The sequence below is a fragment of the Oryx dammah genome, unplaced genomic scaffold (genome assembly GCF_014754425.2).
Source record: "Oryx dammah isolate SB20612 unplaced genomic scaffold, SCBI_Odam_1.1 HiC_scaffold_2, whole genome shotgun sequence".
Lineage (NCBI taxonomy): Eukaryota > Metazoa > Chordata > Mammalia > Artiodactyla > Bovidae > Oryx > Oryx dammah.
The window spans coordinates 175,107,775-175,126,810 of NW_024070186.1; the positions used below are offsets into that span (position 1 = coordinate 175,107,775).

Here is a 19,036-nt window from a genome sequence, read left to right on the forward strand (position 1 = left end):
TGAAACTCCAATACTTTGGCCACCCATCTTGAAGAACTGACTCATTGGAAAAGACTCTGATGCTGGGAAAGATTGAAGGCAGGAGAAGGGAATGACAGAGGATGAGATGGTTGGATGGAATCACAGACTCAATGGACATGAGTTTGAGCAAGCTCCAGGAATTGATGATGGACAGGGAAGCCTGGAGTGCTACAGTCCATGGGGTCTCAAAGAGTCAGATATGACTAAGCGACTGAACTGAACTGGAGTCTCTTGTAAACACCTCAAGGGAATAATCATGGCAAAGACAAAGAGAAGGAAAAAACCCTGTCTGAGTAAAAAATAAGGGAGGCCAACATCTGTTGGATTATCAAAAAAGCAAGAGAGTTACAGAAAAACATCTATTTCTGCTTTATTGACTACCACAAAGCCTTTGACTGTGTGGATCACCACAGACTGTGGAAAATTCTTAAAGAGGCGGGAATACCAGACTACCTGATCTGCCTCTTGAGAAATCTGTATGCAGGTCAGGAAGCAACAGTTAGAACTAGACATGGAACAATGGACTGGTTCCAAATAGGGAAAGGAGTACGCCAAGGCTTATATTGTCAACCTGCTTATTTAACTTATATGCAGAGTACATCATGAGAAATGCTGGGCTGGATGAAGCACAAGCTGGAATCAAGATTGCTGGGAGAAATATCAATAACCTCAGATATGCAGATGACACCACCCTTATGGCAGAAAGTGAAGAAGAACTAAAGAGCCTCTTGAAGAAAGTGAAAGAGGAAAGTGAAAAAGTTGGCTTAAAGCTTAACATTCAGAAAACTAAGATCATGACATCTAATCCCATCACTTCATGGTAAATAGATGGGGAAACAGTGGAAAGTGACAGATTTTATTTTCTTGGGCTCTAAAATCACTGCAGATGGTGATTGCAGCCATGAAATTAAAAGATGCTTACTCCTTGGAAGAAAAGTTATGACCAGCCTAGACAGCATATTCAAAAGCAGAGACATTACTTCATCAACAAATGTCCGTCTAGTCAAGGCTATGGTTTCTCCAGTAGTCATGTATGGATGTGAGAGTTGGATTATAAAGAAATCTGAGCACCAAAGAATTGATGCTTTTGAACTGTGGCGTTGGAGAACACGCTTGAGAGTCCCTTGGACTGCAAGGAGATCCAACCAGTCAATCCGAAAAGAAATCAGTCCTGGGTGTTCATTGGAAGGACTGATGCTGAAGCTGAAACTCCAATACTTTGGCCACCTGATGCAAAAAACTGACTCATTTGAAAAAACCCTGATGCTGGGAAAGATTGAAGGCGGAAGGAGACAGGGATGACAGAGGATGAGATGGTTGGATGGCATCACCAACTCAACGGACATGAGCTGAGTAAACTCTGGGAGTTGGTGATGGACAGGGAGGCCTGGCATGCTACAGTCCATGCGGTCGCAAAGAGTTGAACATGACTGAGCAACTGTACTGAACTGAACTGACACATGTACAGAAAGGCTTCTTGGAGTCAAAAGTTGGAGGGTAATTCCAGGCCATAGTGAGTCTTGCTCCTTCCAGAAGACTTCACATTGAGATTCAAATTGTGTGCATGAGATTAGCCACACCTTAATGGCTAAAGTGTACATGTGCACCCCAGGGGAGGGTCCTGAGACAAATTAACCAGTGTGGAACAAAGCAAGGTGATTGACCTGAGGGAAGACAGACCTGGAGAAATGCCCCTTAAAAAGGATTTAAACTTCCCAGAGGCTTGACTGTCTCTCTGAGCTCACCCGTGAGCCTTTCCGCATGTACTTTTCCTTTCGATAAACTTTTAACTTTACTCTTTACCTTCTGCCTGCCTCCTCACCTGAATTCGTTCTTGACTAGGCAGGCAAGACTAGGGAACTTAGCCCTAACTGCTGGCCCCTGTGGTCCAGTGGTTAGGACTCCAGTTTAGGAAACTAAGACCCTGCTTCCAGCTACCACTTGCTGCTGCTTGCTGTAAGCTGCCACTTCCTGCTGCACGCATCCAAAATCAATACCTCAGTGAAGCTGGAGAAAAATAAAAATAAAAACATATTTTAACACATATCGACTGTTAGAAAGTGATAAATCTTAGGGAGGAAGATCGAGCAGGGAACAGTGGGTAGGAAGTGTCAGATGGGAAAGGATACCACTTTCAATAAGGGAGTGGGTTGAAGGCTCCATGAGCTGAGCCACGTGGATGGAGCTTCCTGGCCGAGGATCTGAAAGATGACCTGAAGCAGCACTGGCCAGAGCCAGCCTGAGAGCTTGTTAATATTTAGAAATTTTGCAACTCCGGTCGGTTGAAACTTGTGGGAATCGAAACTGGCCATGGTGGGAATTTTTAACCATAGGTACTGGCAAACGCTGTAAGTCACTTGTGTAGTTTTTGTTCTCAGAGAACCAGTTTACTGCAGCCCCACCCCAAACCAGAACTTCAATCCTACAAGGAGACCACAGTGGCTGCCGCCCAATAAGCCCGGTGAGAACTGATTCCGAGACTGCCTTTGACTCTAAGTGACACAAGGCAACACAGGAGGCTTAGTTATTTTATTTAGTAGCTTTATTTAGGTATAATTCACATACCAAAAAATTCACTCAAGTGTGCAATTATTTGTATTACTATTAATTTCTTTTGGTAAGTTTATAGAGTCCATGGGGTCGCAAAGTCCATGGGGTCACAAAGAGTCAGACTGAACAACAACTGAATTGAACTGAAGTTTATAGAGATGTGCAGTCATGGCCACATTCCAAGTTTAGAACATTTCCAACAAAGAGATCCCTTGTGTCCAGTTCCTCTAGGCAATTGCCAATCTACTTCTTGTCTACTTCCTGTCTCTGGAGGGTTTTGCACAGAAAAGGGACATGACCTGATTTATATTATTGTCACTTTTGTCTCCTTTCTGCCAGAATATAATAAAGTTCCTGTTCTCTTTCTGAATTAGATGGTGACCTGAATTTTCAGGGAAAATATCCCCTAGGTCCAGGACCCTCCAGGCACTGGGGTTGGAATTGCATCTCCCAGCTGTGAAAAAAGGTTGCCGGGCCACTCTCGCTGGCTCAAGTATGCCGACCAGCTGACGCCATGTGTCCTCTGCTGGCTTCAGGCTCTGCCCTCTCTTGGCTGCATTTGGGGCCAAAGTTCCCCCGGGAGGCTGAGTTAGCAGATTGCCTTTACCAGCGTTCTTGGGAGCCTGAATGTTTACAGGCACAAAGGCCTGCATTCCGCTGAAGTAAAACCTGAAGTCTTCGCATTTCTGGGTTCAAGAACAAGGTACAGTGAAGAGAAATGCTTGGCAGGAGGTGTCAGCTGCCCCAGGCCTTTACAGATTAAGCCTAAAGGGGGCAGGGCCAGAAATGGGGCTTTGTACATTTAGGAAGGAAGCCTGAGGTTCTAACTATCTGCTGTCAAGGGACCCCAGGAATCCAGGAGAGAAAGGCAGAGGAAAGGGCTTGGGGCAGAGTTCTGGAGAGGTAAAGAGTAAGGGAGGGAGGTGAGGGAAAGGGGGTCCTGAAGCTGTAGCCACCACTCCCAGCCCGGCCACACAGGGGCCAAGGTCTAGCTTTCTGGGAGGTGAGACCTGGAAGTCACTTTTCCTCTCCACGCCTCACTTTCTTTATCTGTAAAATAGAGAACATAACACATTACACAGTTATGAGGATTTAAGGAAGTAACATTTATAAAGCACTTTTCAAATGCTCAAGAAGATGACAGTTATTGCTTTTCTTGTTATCCTGGCACATTATTATTGTTGTATTAGTCATTTTGGCTGCTATTTTAAATGTTTGTTTGTCACAGTTCTAGAGGCTGGAAAGTGCAAGATCAAGGCACCATGGGCAGACTGGTGTCTGGTGAGGGCCTGTTTCCTGGTTCATAGTTCTAGCCTCAGCAAGCAGAAGGAAGGAGGGAGTTCTCTGGGATCTCTTTTATAAGGGCTCCATCCTCATGACCTAATCACCAATCAGCAGCCTCACCTCCTCACACCATTACATTTGAGGTTAGGATTAAATTACATATGGGGGGAGCACAAACATTTAGTCTATGGCAGTTATTATTACTGCATTCTATTTTTATTATTATAAGAGGAACTTGGCAGAAAGGAAATGAATCTGGGGATATAGTCCTGTGGCCACTGCTTCACTTCTTAAACTTTAATGTGCTCAGCTGGCCTGGGGTTCATGTTGAAGTACAGATTCTAATTCCACAGGTCTTGGGTGAGGTCTAAGGTTCTGCCTTTGTAACCTGTTCCCAAGTAATGCTGATGTCATTGGTCCATAGACCACACTCTGAATATCCAGATACGAAAACTATTCTGGTCCAATGCAGCAGAGACTAGCCACGTGTAGCTTTTGGAGCACTTGAATGTGGCCGGTCTAAACCAAAGTGTGCCTGTAAATGGAAAATGCACATTGGATTTCAAAGACTTAAGAACAACAGAACATAAACTATCTCTAATAATGTCTTCTGATATTGATTATATGTTTGAAATTATGGGATACAGCTAGTGTCAACTGAAAAATTAGTCACAACTAGAAAGTAGAGAAGTATTTTATTTGGTGGGAATGTTAAGGACTCCCAGCCCAGGAGGCAGCATCTCAGCAGCCCTGAGAAAATTGCTCTGAGGAGGCAGGAAAGGGAGTCAGGCTATATACAAGTTTGTAACAAAGGGGGCAGGCAGTCTGAACATCAAAGATTATTAAGTATGGAAAACCAGATAATTCATTCCCTTCATATGCCCCTGTGGAGGAAAAGGCAACCCACTCCTGTAATCTTGCCTGAAGAATTCCATGGACAGAGGAGCCTGGCAGGCTCTAGTCCATGGGGTTGCAAAGAGTCAGACATGACTGAGTAACTCTCACTCACTCACTCATATGCCCCTCAGCTATCTGGGGCCAAACCCTGTTTTTTGATTGTTTACATCCTTAATTCCTCGTTCACCATAAGGAATGGCAGATGTAGTGGCCGGTTGCTTCTTGCATTTCCCACCCCTCCCCTAGCTCCTCAGCAATCACCATAGGAAGCATCGAATCTGCTGGATAGCAGGCATTGGCTCAGAGGTTAAATAGTCTGCCTGCAATGCGGGAGACCTGGGTTCGATCCCTGGGTCGGGAAGATCCCTTGGAGAAGGAAATGGCAACCCACTCCAGTATTCTTGCCTGGAGAATCCCATGGATGGAGGAGACTAGTGGGCTACAGTAACTCATTCATATTTGGAGGCCCCAAATCACTGATGGTTGTGACATTTCTTGCCCACTGATATGGCAAGAAGTATTCCATTCCACAAGGGCTTCCCTTGTGGCTCAGCTGGTAAAGAATCTGCCTGCAATGTGGGAGACCTGGCAATCCCTGGGTTGGGAAGATCCCTTGGAGAAGGGAACGGCTACCCACTCCAGTATTCTGGCCTGGAGAGTTTCATGAACTGTATAGTCCATGGGGTTGCAAAGAGTCAGACACAACTGAGTGACTCTCACTTCACTTCATTCCATTCCATTCCGCAGTAGTTAAATAAAGTGTATTCACCTGTTTCTTTTTCTTTTTCTTTTTTAATGAAACTGCCAGAGAACTGTGCATTACAGGAGGAGGTGTGGTTCATATCATATTTCTTTTGGAAGGTGCTGCCCTGGAGCTTTCTTCAGACTTGTCAGGCAAGTTCAGGATTTGCCAAAGGCTTTTTGAGGGATTCAGTTTGAAGAACTGAGCCTTGGGAGGTGGGCTCTGAGTTCCTGCCCTCCACAGAGATCCAACAGGCCGTGAAAGGTGGAAAAGATGAACCTCAGGCCCAGGGAGGAGAAATGATCAAAATCACACCATGGAACTCAGATTAAAGCCCAAGACTCTGCTCTACAAGCCAATATGTGTGTGGTCAACCTAGGGCTGACCACAGGTTTCTCTCCAACCTCAGTGTCTCCCTAAAGCCCAAAATTCATGATGACATTCCCTCTCTTCTTTGATGACAGGCAGGAGGCAACATGAGGCTATGGCTAAGAGAACTGGTCCTCCAGGCACTGAGAAATGCCCGGGGTATCTGTGGGTCTCATGGGCAGCCACCACCTCTTCCTGTCCCTCAGAAGATTGTGGCCATCTGGGAAGCCATCAGCCTGGGCAGGCAGCCAGTGCCTGAGTATTTCAACTTTTCCCATGATGTGCTGGACGTGTGGAGTCAGCTGGAAAAGGTGAAGCTCACGGTGTCCTAGGGTCCAACTTGGGCATCAGATTCCACCTTTACAAAACCCCAGTGAGACTCAAGGCTACAAGACATGTGTACATTTTGGCTTGAGAGTTTTGCAAGTCTTAAAATTTAAACTGTGAGCATTTAAGCCTTTAAAAAGCTATTATGACCAAGGTTTTGAGCCTTAGACACCCCTACCTAATCCCTAGTATTCTCACATTCCTAAACCCAAATTACACAGGGAGAGAGTTACACCCCAATTAAATCAATGATTTGATTTCCTTCAAATCATTCTGAGCAAGTGAAGGAGAAAGTTTTGTATTATTACTAATCTGTTTTTAGTATCTTCCTCACATTGGGTCCGTCCCTTTTAAATGAGGAGAGAGCTTGGCTCAGGCTCAAAGCTTTTCACAGATCACAGCAAATACATAAGATTGAATTCAGATGATCTTGATTTCCTTGTGTGTCTCAGTGCATTTGCTTCCTTCTTTATCCTCCCTTCCTTGTGTGTCTGTTGTGCCTCTGTTTGTACTCTATGTCAAAGATACCTTTTGTTTATAGTAGGAGAATATAAACTTTATCTCAAAGAAATTTATTTATGTTAATTTTAAGAAGAGCTTGTTTAAAGAAAAAAGATGAGATAAGTAATATTGTGAGTAGATGTAGTAATAGTCTACTGTTAGTGGATATGGTAAAATGTATGGGGGTGGTATGAGAATGACTGAGATGTAAAAGTAAAGTTTGCTGTCAGATAGATGTGCTTTATTTGCTTGAAGCATGACCTTGAGCAAATTGCTAGGCTCCTTGGATTTCAGTTATCTCATCTATAAAAACAGAGTCATACAGTATGCCAACTGGAGCTGTGAGAATTAAATGAGAAGTAAGAGATGGGGTTAGGGTGCTCCTTTACTATCTACAAAGTGTAAGATTTTGTTAAAAAATAAAACCACACTAAGCTCATCCAGTGCTTCCCTGAAATGACCTTCCTGTCAGGCTCTACAGTCCCTGGATTTCATAAGCTTACAGGCTATGGTATAGCTAAAGTGGCCCCAGCTCCTTGCCTGTAGAGTGGGGATGACAGCAGCTCCCTCCTGCCTTGGAGAAGGCAATGGCAACCCACTCCAGTATTCTTGCCTGGAGAATCCCATGGACAGAGGAGCCTGGTGGGCTACAGTCCATGGGGTCAAAAAGGGTCAGATGGGACTGAAGAGACTTAGCATGCATGCATGCAAGCTCATCCTTAGAAAACTTCTCCTAATGAAAAAATCAAACAAAGAGGGTTAAGTCAGCAAAAATGATGGAATAAGGACTTTCTGAAATTTTATTCTCCATAAAAGCAAAACAAAAAACTTAGTCATAATCAACTTTTCAAAACTCTAGAAACTAACTAAAGACTAGAGTAATCCAGGGAATGTATACTAAAGACACTCTGGTTAACATCTGGGTGTATCTCAATGGGAATGCCCCAGAGATATTACCTTATTATGCAAAAATTACATATCCTTCGTGACTATTCTGAAAATGTTAAAATACATCTGATGAAATTTAACTTTCAGCAGCCAAGAACAACCAGAAAATAATTATACATTACATTATGCATACATTTAAAAGTTTACCATGAAATTAAAAGATGCTAATCACGATGGCATGATCACTCACCTAGAGCCAGATATCCTGGAATGTGAAGTAAATTGGGCATTAGAAAGCATCACTATGAACAAAGCTAGTGGAGGTTATGGAATTCCAGTTGAGCTATTTCAAATCCTGAAAGATGATGTTGTGAAAGTGCTGCACTCAATACGCTAGCAAATTTGGAAAACTCGGCAGTGGCCACAGCACTAGAAAAGGGCAGTTTTCATCCCAATCCCAAAGAAAGGCAGTGCCAAAGAATGCTCAAACTATCACACAATTGCACTCATCTCACATGCTAGTAAAGTAATGTTCAAAATTCTCCAAGACAGGCTTCAGCAGTAAGTGTATGTGAACTTCCAGATGTTCAAGCTGGTTTTAGAAAAGACAAAGGAACTAGAGATCAAATTGTCAACATCCGCTGGATCATGGAAAAAGCAAGAGAGTTCCAGAAAAACATCTATTTCTGCTTTATTGACTATGCCAAAGCCTTTGACTGTGTGGATCACAATAAACTGTGGAAAATTCTGAAAGAGATGGGAATAACAGACCACCTGACCTGCCTCTTGAGAAACCTATATGCAGGTCATGAGGCAACAGTTAGAACTGGACATGGAACAACAGACTGGTTCCAAATAGGAAAAGGAGTCCGTCAAGGCTGTATATTGTCACCCTGCTTATTTAACTTACACACAGAGTACATCATGAGAAAAGCTGGGCAGGAAGAAGCACAAGCTGGAATCAAGATTGCTGGGAGAAATATCAATAACCTCAGATATGCAGATGATACCACCTTTATGGCAGAAAGTGAAGAGGAGCTAAAAAGCCTCTTGATGAAAGTGAAAGAGGAGAGTGAAAAAATTGACTTAAAGCTCAACATTCAGAAAATGAAGATCATGGCATCTGGTCCCATCACTTCATGGGAAATAGATGGGGAAACAGTGTCAGACTTTATTTTTGGGGCTCCCAAATCACTGCAGATGGTGACTGCAGCCATGAAATTAAAAGACACTTACTCCTTGGAAGAAAAGTTGTGACCAACCTAGACAGAATATTAAAAAGCAGAGACTACTTTGCCAACAAAGGTCTGACTAGTCAAGGCTATGGTTTTTCCAGCAGTCATGTATGGATGTGAGAATTGGACTGTGAAGAAAGCTGAGCACCAAAGAATTGATGCTTTTGAGCTGTGATGTTGGAGAACACTCTTGAGAGTCCCAGGAGATCCAACCAGTCCATTCTAAAGGAGATCAGTCCTGGGTGTTCTTTGGAAGGAATGATGCTAAAGCTGAAACTCCAATACTTTGGCCACCTCATGCAAAAAGCTGACTCATTGGAAAAGACCCTGATTCTGGGAGGGATTGGGGGCAGGAGGAGAAGGGGACGACCAAGGATGAGATGGCTGGATGGCATCATGGACTCAGACGTGAGTCTGAGTGAACTCTGGGAGTTGGTGATGAACAGGGAGGCCTGGCCTGCTGCGATTCATGGGGTCTTTTCTAAAACCAGCTTGAACATCAGGGAGTTCACGGTTCACGTATTGCTGAAGCCTGTCTTGGAGAATTTTGAGCATTACTTTACTAGCATGTGAGATGAGTGCAATTGTGCAGTAGTTTGAGCATTCTTTGGCATTGCCTTTCTTTGGGATTGTAATGAAAATGGACCTTTTCCAGTCCTGTGGCCACTGCTGAGTTTTCCAAATTTGCCGGCATATTGAGTGCAGCACTTTCACAGCATCATCTTTCAGGATTTGATATATATATATATGTCACGTGAGTGTATGTTCCTTGGTTCTTTGTCTCGTCACAAGAAAGATTTGGAGTGATGGACATTAAAGTCCTCGGCGCATCACAGCTCTTGGGTCTTGGACAAACCGTGTTATAGCTCTTAGGCAAATCAGTGTTACAGCTCTATTTTATTTAGAAGATAGCAGGAGAGTCCATCCTCAAAGCGTGAGGGCATGCCAACCCAAAGACTTGAAGAGAAGAGAGTGTAGGAGCACGTGGGAGAGGGAGAGAGAGAGAGAGAAGTGCATGGGAGAGGGAGGGAGAGAGAGAGAAAGAGCGCACGCATGTGAGAGAGAAAGAGAGAGAGAGGGAAACCGCTTTGGCTCCTCCTTTTATATGTTTTCCTCCATGTGGGCCTGCCTTATGTAAATTGGGCGTAGCCAGGAGTGCTGTTTGTTTTATCTGAAGTCTTCACTCTGATCCTCGACCTTCCTTGTTTTTTTAGCCACCGCCATTTTGGACTCCTTTTCCCTATTCTACCTACCTAACATATATATATAGCACGTAGGAGTACGTCAAGGCTGTATATTGTCAGCCTGCTTATTTAACTTATATACAGAGTACATCATGAGAAATGCTGGGCTAGAAGAAGCACAAGCTGGAATCAAGATTGCCAGGAGAAATATCAGTAACCTCAGATATGCAGATGACACCACCCTTATGGTAGAAAGCAAAGGGAGGTCACAGAATAGTGTGACTCTTAGGCTATCTTTTGCATTAAAAAGATGGGATGGAAAAAAAGAACATACTTATGTTTGCCTAAAGATTCACTGGAAAGATTTGTAAGAAATTAATAATATTGGTTGCTCATTGAGAGGTAAAGTGGGGAGCAGGATAGGCACAGTGTGGAAGAAGCCTTCTTAACATGTGTCTTTTCATATCATTTTGATTTTTTAATGCTGTGAATTTAATAATATTGTAAAAAATTTTTTAAAAAAGAAGAGCAAGCAAACAAAAATCCTCACTCATTGTTTCCATTTATTTTTGCCTATACAACTCTCTAGGCTGGGCACCGGCCCTCAATCCCTGCCTTCTGGTGGGTTGATGGTACAGGAGCAGAGGTCAAGTGGAGCTTTGAAGAGCTGGGAGAGCAATCCAGGAAGGCAGCTAATGTGCTCGAAGGTGCCTGTGGCCTGCAGCCTGGAGACAGAATGATGCTGGTGCTCCCACGGCTCCCGGAGTGGTGGCTGGTCAGTGTGGCTTGTATGCGAACAGGTCAGTGAGCAAGGCCGAGACTCCCAGTTGGGGCTGATACAAGCTGCCTGAGTTTGGGCAGCATCCACAATGTCTGGGAGATGGAGCAAGTCGAACCTCATGTGGAGTTTTGTTTACTTCCCCTTTACCCACCAATCACAACATGATTGTGTACAGGGGCCAGATAGCACTGTAATTGATCAAAGCAGGTCAATATTTGTTTTGCTGAACATTTTCACTTTTGTCTCAGGTTCAAAGGATTTTTTAACAAAATAAGCCAGTTATTATATGCAAATAAAGAATACAGATAAGTATTAGCGAATTATCTAGCTTACTTTGAACATACCAACATTAAAAGAAAAGGGAAGTAGAGCAGAGAATACATCACCAAATTGGGTTTTGACCAACATCCAGACTTAAACAGCCCTGGGAAGCTCCATGTCGCAGCACATTTGGAGTCCCAACTGGGAAAGGGTCCCAGACAGTACATCGACTCCATGGGTGAGACTTCAAAGATTGCAATTCAGTGTTCAGCTTATAATCCCAGGACTATGAAAACTGATATCATCATCAATCTGTGACCAAATTGCAAGCCTGGTTTCATGTTAATGCTGTTTGTTTTGTCTTGTAAAACTTAGGATGTTGCTAAGTCTGAGGTTTGGTTGGCCAGACCCCCTCTGGGGGCTCAACAATCTCAAGATTTCTCCCCCATCTTATCTTTGGTGCTGTAAGTCTTGCATTCACAGGAGGCAGTCACTCCAAGTCAGGGCAGTGTCCCAGAAGGTTAGAAGCAAGGTCAGAGGACTGCTGTGTTTTGTCTCTGAAGCCTAAACAAGACTATTCATTTAATTTCCCGAATAGTGTGAGGCAGCAGGGAGTGCTGAGGACTGTGGTGAACTGGAGCTCACATTCCTCACCCATCAGGGATGACTGCTCTCTTGAACATATTGATCTTCAGATGTGTCTTTCCACAAAGGAGGGGAGGCCAAAGGATATAGCCCTCAGAGACCCAAAAGCCTCTGCTGGCTCTGTGTTATGCATATGTTGAAAGGGCTGGAGTTTTTAGGCTGATTTTTCAAAAGCAAGACATCTACTTTTGGTGAAGTGCTAGTTCTCCATCCCCTAGGAACTTTCTACCACTTAGAATGTCATCCACTCCCTTCCAGTCATATCTGTAGAACAATCTACCTGAAATTTGTTGTCACAAATGTTTGTAAATCAGTACAAACTCATGTCAGAAAATTAACCTTCCTGTATGATCAAGTTTAATCCAACCATTTTGTGAGTAGGTTGTACCCCTCAAAATTTTATTTTTACATATTTTTAGACAATAAATAAAAGTGAGCACCATTACAGAGTATCCAGCTCTGAAGAAAAGAAACAGGCACACAGGTTTGGGGACTTCTCCATATTCTGCCATGAATATAAAATCCACTGAAATGAGGACTGAGGTAAGGGAGCTCCTGAAGACCTGCTGTGCTCCAGGCACTGTGTTAGGTGCCTTGCATGATTGAAACTTCTCTTTGCAGTATTATTATCATTTTTTTCTCGAATGATAACTGGAAAATGACTCCAGTGTCCCCAGGGTACGTATATAACATACCGTATTTCTTTGTTGTCCAAGTAGCTCAAGACCAATGTCTCCATTGCCACATCAAGTCTAGCATCTTGTTCATCTCCAAGGCTACACAACCTGAATGACCTCACATTCTCACATCCCCACATTCTCCTGATAAGCACTTGTCACTTTTCTTCCAGACTGTGGTGTTCACCTCATTTCTCTTGCTGACAAAGCTCCGGATAGAACAGACTTGTATTAGAAACAGCTAAAACAGAGAGGTGGAGTGAAGAGCCAAACTGCTCAGCTACCAAAGTGTTCATGCTGGGCTTTAAGTCCTGTAAAGTTTGGGAGACAGAGAGAAGGGAAGTGAGGGTTTTGCTTGGACTCCACCCTATTTGGAATTGGCCCTTTCCTCTGTCTTCTGTCTTCATTCACTGGGTGGCCGATTATTTTAGGATCTCTTTCTTCTCGTCTGTGAAATGAGAATGTTGGACTCAGTGGAGTATGGAGTGTTTACAGCCTGCATTCTCAGATGTTCAAGTGGTTTTTCACGTGTCTGATGAAAATTTGCCCCTGCTTTCTGCTTTCTTATCACTTCCCCTTGAGAGTAAATGAACTCAACTACTATAGAGTGGTTTTATTTGAAGTAATATGGGGCCATGGAGCTCCCACTGCTATACCCTTGCCCCCACCCCAAGTGATCCACACCCAATGCTAAGATTCACTATAGCCTTTTGTTTGAAAAGCCTGAAAAAGCATTGAACTAGGTAATCTCTGCGTGTGTGCTTGCTAAGTCGCTTCAGTCATGTCCGACTCTTTGAGACCCTATAGACTGTAGCCTGCCAGGCTCCTCTTTCCATGGGATTCTCCAGGCAAGTATAATGGAGTGGGTTGCCATTTCTTTCTCCAGGTAATTTCTAGAACAATGTAATATAGTGTTAAAGATCATGGAGAGTTAAGATTACCACTGCCTGGGTTCACAGTCAAAGTGCTACAACATTTTAGCTGTGTGATCCTGGGCTAGTTAATTTATTTAAGGCATAAAGGTCTAGGTCTTAATGTTTTGAATCTGCCAAATGGGTTTAATATAACATCTACTTTCCAGGGTTGTAAGAATTAAATGAAATAATGCATGCAAAGTTCTTAGCATGTGTAAATGCCCTGTAAATATTCTCTGAATTTCAATATGTTATCATTAATAGTGCCTTTTTCCAGTTCAGGCATCCTAAGTATCTCTGGCCCTTTCCTGCTTCTATCTGGGAATATCTGGTCTGGACCTGTTCACGGGGGTCTTCCCTGTCTCCCAATCAACATCCCCTCTCTGTGTGGTATCAGGGGCCGTCATGATTCCTGGCATCTCTCAGCTGACAGAAAAAGACCTCAAATTTCGGCTGCAGGCATCCAGAGCCAAGGCCATTATCACCAGTGACTCCTTGGCTCCACGGGTGGATGCCATTAGCACCGACTGCCCTTCCCTTCAGACCAAGCTGCTTGTGTCAGACAGCTATCGGCCAGGCTGGATGAACTTCAGGGAACTCCTCTGGTAAGTTGGAACTCTCCAGAGGAGAGCATAAAAATGAGGCCAAGGCATTTCCCCCTGCGTAAAAAGAATGCATTTCTAATTGCACATGGAAAGAGTGAATCAGAAAGGTGAAGCACTTTGGAAGCCAGACAGACCTGAGACCTAATCCCGGTGACTACCTGAAGTTCCTTCAGTGTTACTCAGTCAGTACTGGAATTGTCACTAGATTTTTTTGTGCATTTGCCTCTATGATGTGGTAATAAATACAGATTATCAGCTGGAGTAAATGAGATGATTTACATGATGCACTTAGTACATAGTAGGTGATCAATTAATAATCCAATTTCTTCCATGTATTGAGCGCTAAATGTATTCTGAACTGTGGTGTTGGAGAAGACTCTTGAGAGTCCCTTGGACCTCAGGGAGATCTAACCAGTCCATCCTAAAGGAAATCAGTCCTAAATATTCATTGGAAGGACTGATATTGAAGCTGAAACTCCAGTACTTTGGCCACCTCATGCGAAGAGTTGACTCATTGGAAAAGACTCTGATGCTGGGAAAGATTGAAGGCAGGAGGAGAAGGGGACTACAGAGGATGAGATGATTGGATGGCATCACCGACTCAATGGACCTGAGTTTGAGTAAAGTCCGGGAGTTGGTGATGGACAGGGAGGCCAGGCGTGCTGCAGTCCATGGGGTCGCAAAGAGTCAGACACGACTGAGTGGCTGAACTGAACTGAACTGAACTGAACTGAACTGAATGTATTCCAGGTGTTGTCCTGGGTTAGCATTCACCTTCATTCAATCTTGGAACAAAAACTTAGTGAACACCTGTTTTGTGACAAGCATGGTATTTAATACTTGGACAATAATGAATCAGCATTGTCTTATTTAATCCTTGAAAAACCCTATAAAGTGCACTTTACTCCAATTTTCCAGATGATGAAACTGAGACCTGGAAAGATAAAATGATGTGTTTGAGATGATGATAAGTAATGAAGTCAAGGCTGGGACAGAACTAAAGCCATTTGCTTTTCAGTAAGGACTCATGGAAATCTAACTGGGCATTTGAAACATTGTCCTGACTGGAGGCCAGAACTAAAATGGGTCCACCCGGGCCTGCACTGTTAAGTCACAAATGCTTGTCTTCATAGATCAGGGGCATCAGATTCACCTGCTATTTCACTTTTTTTTTTTTTAACTAATCTCAGCATTTGTCTCTTGTCCCTAGCTTAAAAGAAAACTTTGTGTCACTTGCATTTAATTGTATTATAATTTTTGGGACTATAAGACTCACAAGCATAGGTTATAAATAATGTGTCCTGTATTTTATAAAATATTATATTTCCAGCATATGGCATTGTCTATACTTTCCTTATATTCCAATATAATCATAAGCAGCTGAAAGTTGAACAGAAAATAATCAATATATATAAGAAATATAGTTAGATACAAAGATACATTTTAAAGTTTGAGGACATAGTAAATGATTTTTTGAATGTCCTTCCTACACTAGAATATAAACTTTCCACCATAAAATTATGGGAAATTATTTATTTATATATTTGAGTGTGTGCTTAGTCACTTCCATTGTGTCTGACTCTTTGTGACCCTATGGACTAGAGCCCATCAGGTTCTTCTGTCCATGGGATTCTCCAGGCAAGAATACTGGAGTGGGTTGCCATGCCCTTTTCCAGGGGATCTTCCTGACCCAGGGATGGAACTCTCATCTCTCATGTCTCCTGCATTGGCAGGTAGGTTCTTTGCCACTAGCGCCACCTGGGAAGCCCCATTTATTTATTTATTTTGGGGTGAGGTTTGAAATACAGATTTTAAGGTCCCACATCTGACCTACTTAACCAGACATATCTGAACAAGGGCCCAGATCCTTATATTCAGTGATTTGCCCACGTGAGTTTTGATGAGCTGTCAGATTGGTCTGAATCAGCAGGCTTTCAATTTTGGTGGTCATTAGAATTACGTAAGGAACTTAGAAAAAACAACAACAACAACAACAGTGCCCAGGCCCACCAACAAAGATTCTGATTCCATTTTCTTCAGCTTGGAGCCCAGGGAATAGTGTTTCATTCAAAAAACCTATCAGGTGATCCTAAGATGCAGCCAGGATTGAGAAACGGTGAGTTAGAACATTCTCCAGATCACAAAACTTTTAGGAATTACCCACATCTCAAAACTCCAAATTTAGGGAACACTTAGGAAAACAACTCTAAATTACCAGGAACTGAGGTAGAACTCCGGAGAAGGCAATGGCAACCCATTCTAGTATTCTTGCCTGGAGAATCCCAGGGACAGAGGAGCCTAGTGGGCTGCACAGAGTCGGACACAACTGAAGTGACTTAGCAGCAGCAGCAGCAGAGGTAGAACTCATAAATGCTGGTTCCACCAGAAGGTCTCATGCCTTGATAAAAGCACAGGTTTCTTTTGAGTGAGTCATTTAATTATTCTGAGCCTCAATTTCCTTATGTGCAAATGGTAATAACCTCATGGGATGATTGTAGGAGTCAGAGATAACTCAAGCTGGAGCTTCCAGCAGGTACCTCACACATGTTATTTATCAAATGTAGCCTGTCTTGTTGTTATAGATATTACTGTGACTGTGACTGCTGGCCCTGCTAGCAGTACCCCCATAATATTTTTATATTTTACAGGGAGGCATCCACAGAACACAACTGTGCAAGGACCAGGAGTCAAGACCCAGTGGCCATCTACTTCACAAGCGGCACGACTGGGACCCCCAAGATGGTCGAGCACACCCAGGCCAGCTACGGACTGGGTTTTGTGGCCAGTGGGAGGTACCAGGGGTTAGCTTGTCTGGTGGGTCCAAGGAACCTAAAAGTAGGTGGGTGAGCTGGAGGAGTGTGGGTGAGGGGGAAAGTGGCAGGAGTCGAAGTTAGGAGCTAACAAGGGGGCAAATCAGGTAAGGATCAGAAGGCTTTGGGCTTTACTTTGAGTGAGGTGAGAAGCAATTGGAGGTGTTTCTGTGTTTTTTTTTTTTTGTTTTTTTTTAAGTGTGGTAAACTACATGTACCATTAAATTTACCATTTTAAACATTTTAAGTATATAGTTCAGTGTCATTAAATAAATTCACAGTTTTGTGCAATCATCCCCACTGTTCAACTGCAAAACTTTTTCATCTTGCAAATCTGAAACCCTGTATCCATCGTACAAAAGCTTCCTAATGCCTCCTATCCCCAGCCCTGAAACAACCATTCTACTTTCTGTCATAAAGAATTTAACTCCTCTGGGAACCTCATAAAAGTAGAATTGTACATTTTTCCTTTTGTGTCCTACTTGTTCTACTAAGCATAATGCCTTCAAGGTTCACTCATGTTGTAGCCTATGTAAGAAACTCCTTCCTTTTTAGAACTGAATAATGTTCCATTGTGTCTATGCTAATATTGCTTATCCATTGCTTATCCACTGATGGACACTTGGATTGCTCCCACTTTTTAGCTGTTGTCAATAGTGCTTCTATGAACATGAGTGTACAAATATCTGTTCAATTCTTCTGGATATATAATCAGAAGTAGAATTGCTGGATAATATGGTGAGCCTATGTAATTTTTTGAGGAACATTGGAGTATTCTGAGCAGAGGAGTGGCAAGATCTGATTTGAGTTTTTTTTAAAGGGTAACTCAGAATATTGGGTTAAGAATAAACTGTAGGAGACAAAGGTGAAGCAGAGGGCCACTTAAGAGGCCAGTGCATTGAGAGGCAAAGGTGGAGGCTTGCCTGGGGGAATAGCAGTGGAAGGAGCAAGAGGAAGAATGATCCTGAAAGTACTTTGAATGCGGACCTAATAAGATTTGATGAGAAGTGAGAGACAAACCCCAAGGATGATGCCAAGTTTATGCTTATACTTACTAAACTATAAGCTCCTACAAACAAGACAAATCGTTTGTTTCTCTACCTCCAATGGTAAGGGCAGGATAAATACTGAATAAATAAAGTGCCCTTCCACATTATATTGAGATTACTTGTTCCCTTATATATCACTCTCAGTAGACTGTGAAGTCTTTGGAAGCAGCACATTTGTCTTTTTGATTCTAGTCTAGGACATAGGAACATAGAAGATGCTCAATAAATGCTTTGGAGGCAGTTTGGCTTTATGGTTCTTATACAGATATGACAAGTGTAAGTGAGTGAGTAAGGCTCCAAATAGGAGAACAGACTAACATAATTCTTTTTAAAGGTAGAAACATTGCCGAGGGTTCTGATTTTCTCCAATTTTTGGCAGGAGGTGGGTGGCCTTGACCAAATCAGACATCTTCTGGAACACAGCTGACACTGGCTGGGTGAAGGCAGCCTGGACTCTCTTCTCTGCCTGGCCTAATGGATCTTGCATTTTTGTGCATGAGTTGCCCCGGGTTGATGCCAAATTTATCCTAAATGTAAGAGACAAAAACACCGCTTCTGTGTTGGGTATAAATTAGATGAGTGGGATATAGGTTTTGAGTGTGCAGGATAAAAGGCATGAATCAGTAACTATAAAGTTTCTTTGATGTTGACATTAACCCAAAAGTCTCCCTGGACCTTCCATAATCTGGTTCATGCCCTCCTGGTTGTCTTGAATCATTGCCCATCCTCTAGCTATATTCTTAGACATAAGACCACTTAACATCTCCAAACCTTTGCATGTTCTATTTTTTTTTTTTTTGTGGGGTGCCTTTTCTGGTACTACTTTCTTCCTTGTGCTCTTGTCAAAAGCAGAGTTATTTCTCAAAATCTTGGGGGAAAATTATAACCTACTCCTCAACATTGTGTGCTGCTGTCCATGGAGCATAGCATTGATAGTTCACCCCACCCTAGGCTCTCCAGCCCATCCTTCCAGGGTTTTCTCATAATCAATATCCTCAGTGAAGATATAGGACATCTTTCTTCTGCCCTCTACATCCTAACCACAATTTTTTAAAATATCAGAGGAACCATCTACCCATGCTCTTTGCATTGAGGCAAGCTGTATAACATGGTGGCTAATAGAACAGGCTGGGTCATTAGTCAGACATGGCCTTTGATCCTATCTCTTCCATTTGCTCGCTGTGTTTTCTTGGGAAAGTCACATAATCTCCTTGAGCCTCATGTTTCTCATTGGCAGGGAAGAAAGGGAAAATATGGTTCTAGAGAGCTGTTTTGAGGATTAAATAATGTTAGGCA

General features: G+C 42.9%; 1 protein-coding gene across 10 annotated transcripts in view; it reads left to right on the forward strand.

Moving 5' to 3' along the window:
- Positions 1–2,429: 2,429 nt before the first annotated feature.
- The window catches only part of ACSM5 (acyl-CoA synthetase medium chain family member 5), a 28,819-nt gene continuing 12,212 nt past the window's right edge, over positions 2,430–19,036 (forward strand). For 3 of the 10 annotated variants that reach the window (XM_040257229.1, XM_040257253.1, XM_040257262.1), the window contains exons 1-6: positions 3,141–3,474; positions 5,959–6,174; positions 10,588–10,798; positions 13,674–13,881; positions 16,530–16,673; positions 18,120–18,273. In XM_040257229.1, coding sequence (XP_040113163.1) covers positions 5,971–6,174; positions 10,588–10,798; positions 13,674–13,881; positions 16,530–16,673; positions 18,120–18,273 — 921 coding nt within the window. In that variant the 5' untranslated portion in view covers positions 3,141–3,474; positions 5,959–5,970. Of the gene's footprint in view, positions 2,483–3,128; positions 3,475–5,958; positions 6,237–10,587; positions 10,799–13,673; positions 13,882–16,529; positions 17,279–18,119; positions 18,274–19,036 lie in introns of those variants that run through there. The other 7 variants (XM_040257237.1, XM_040257271.1, XM_040257245.1 and 4 more) reach the window with 6 other exon arrangements.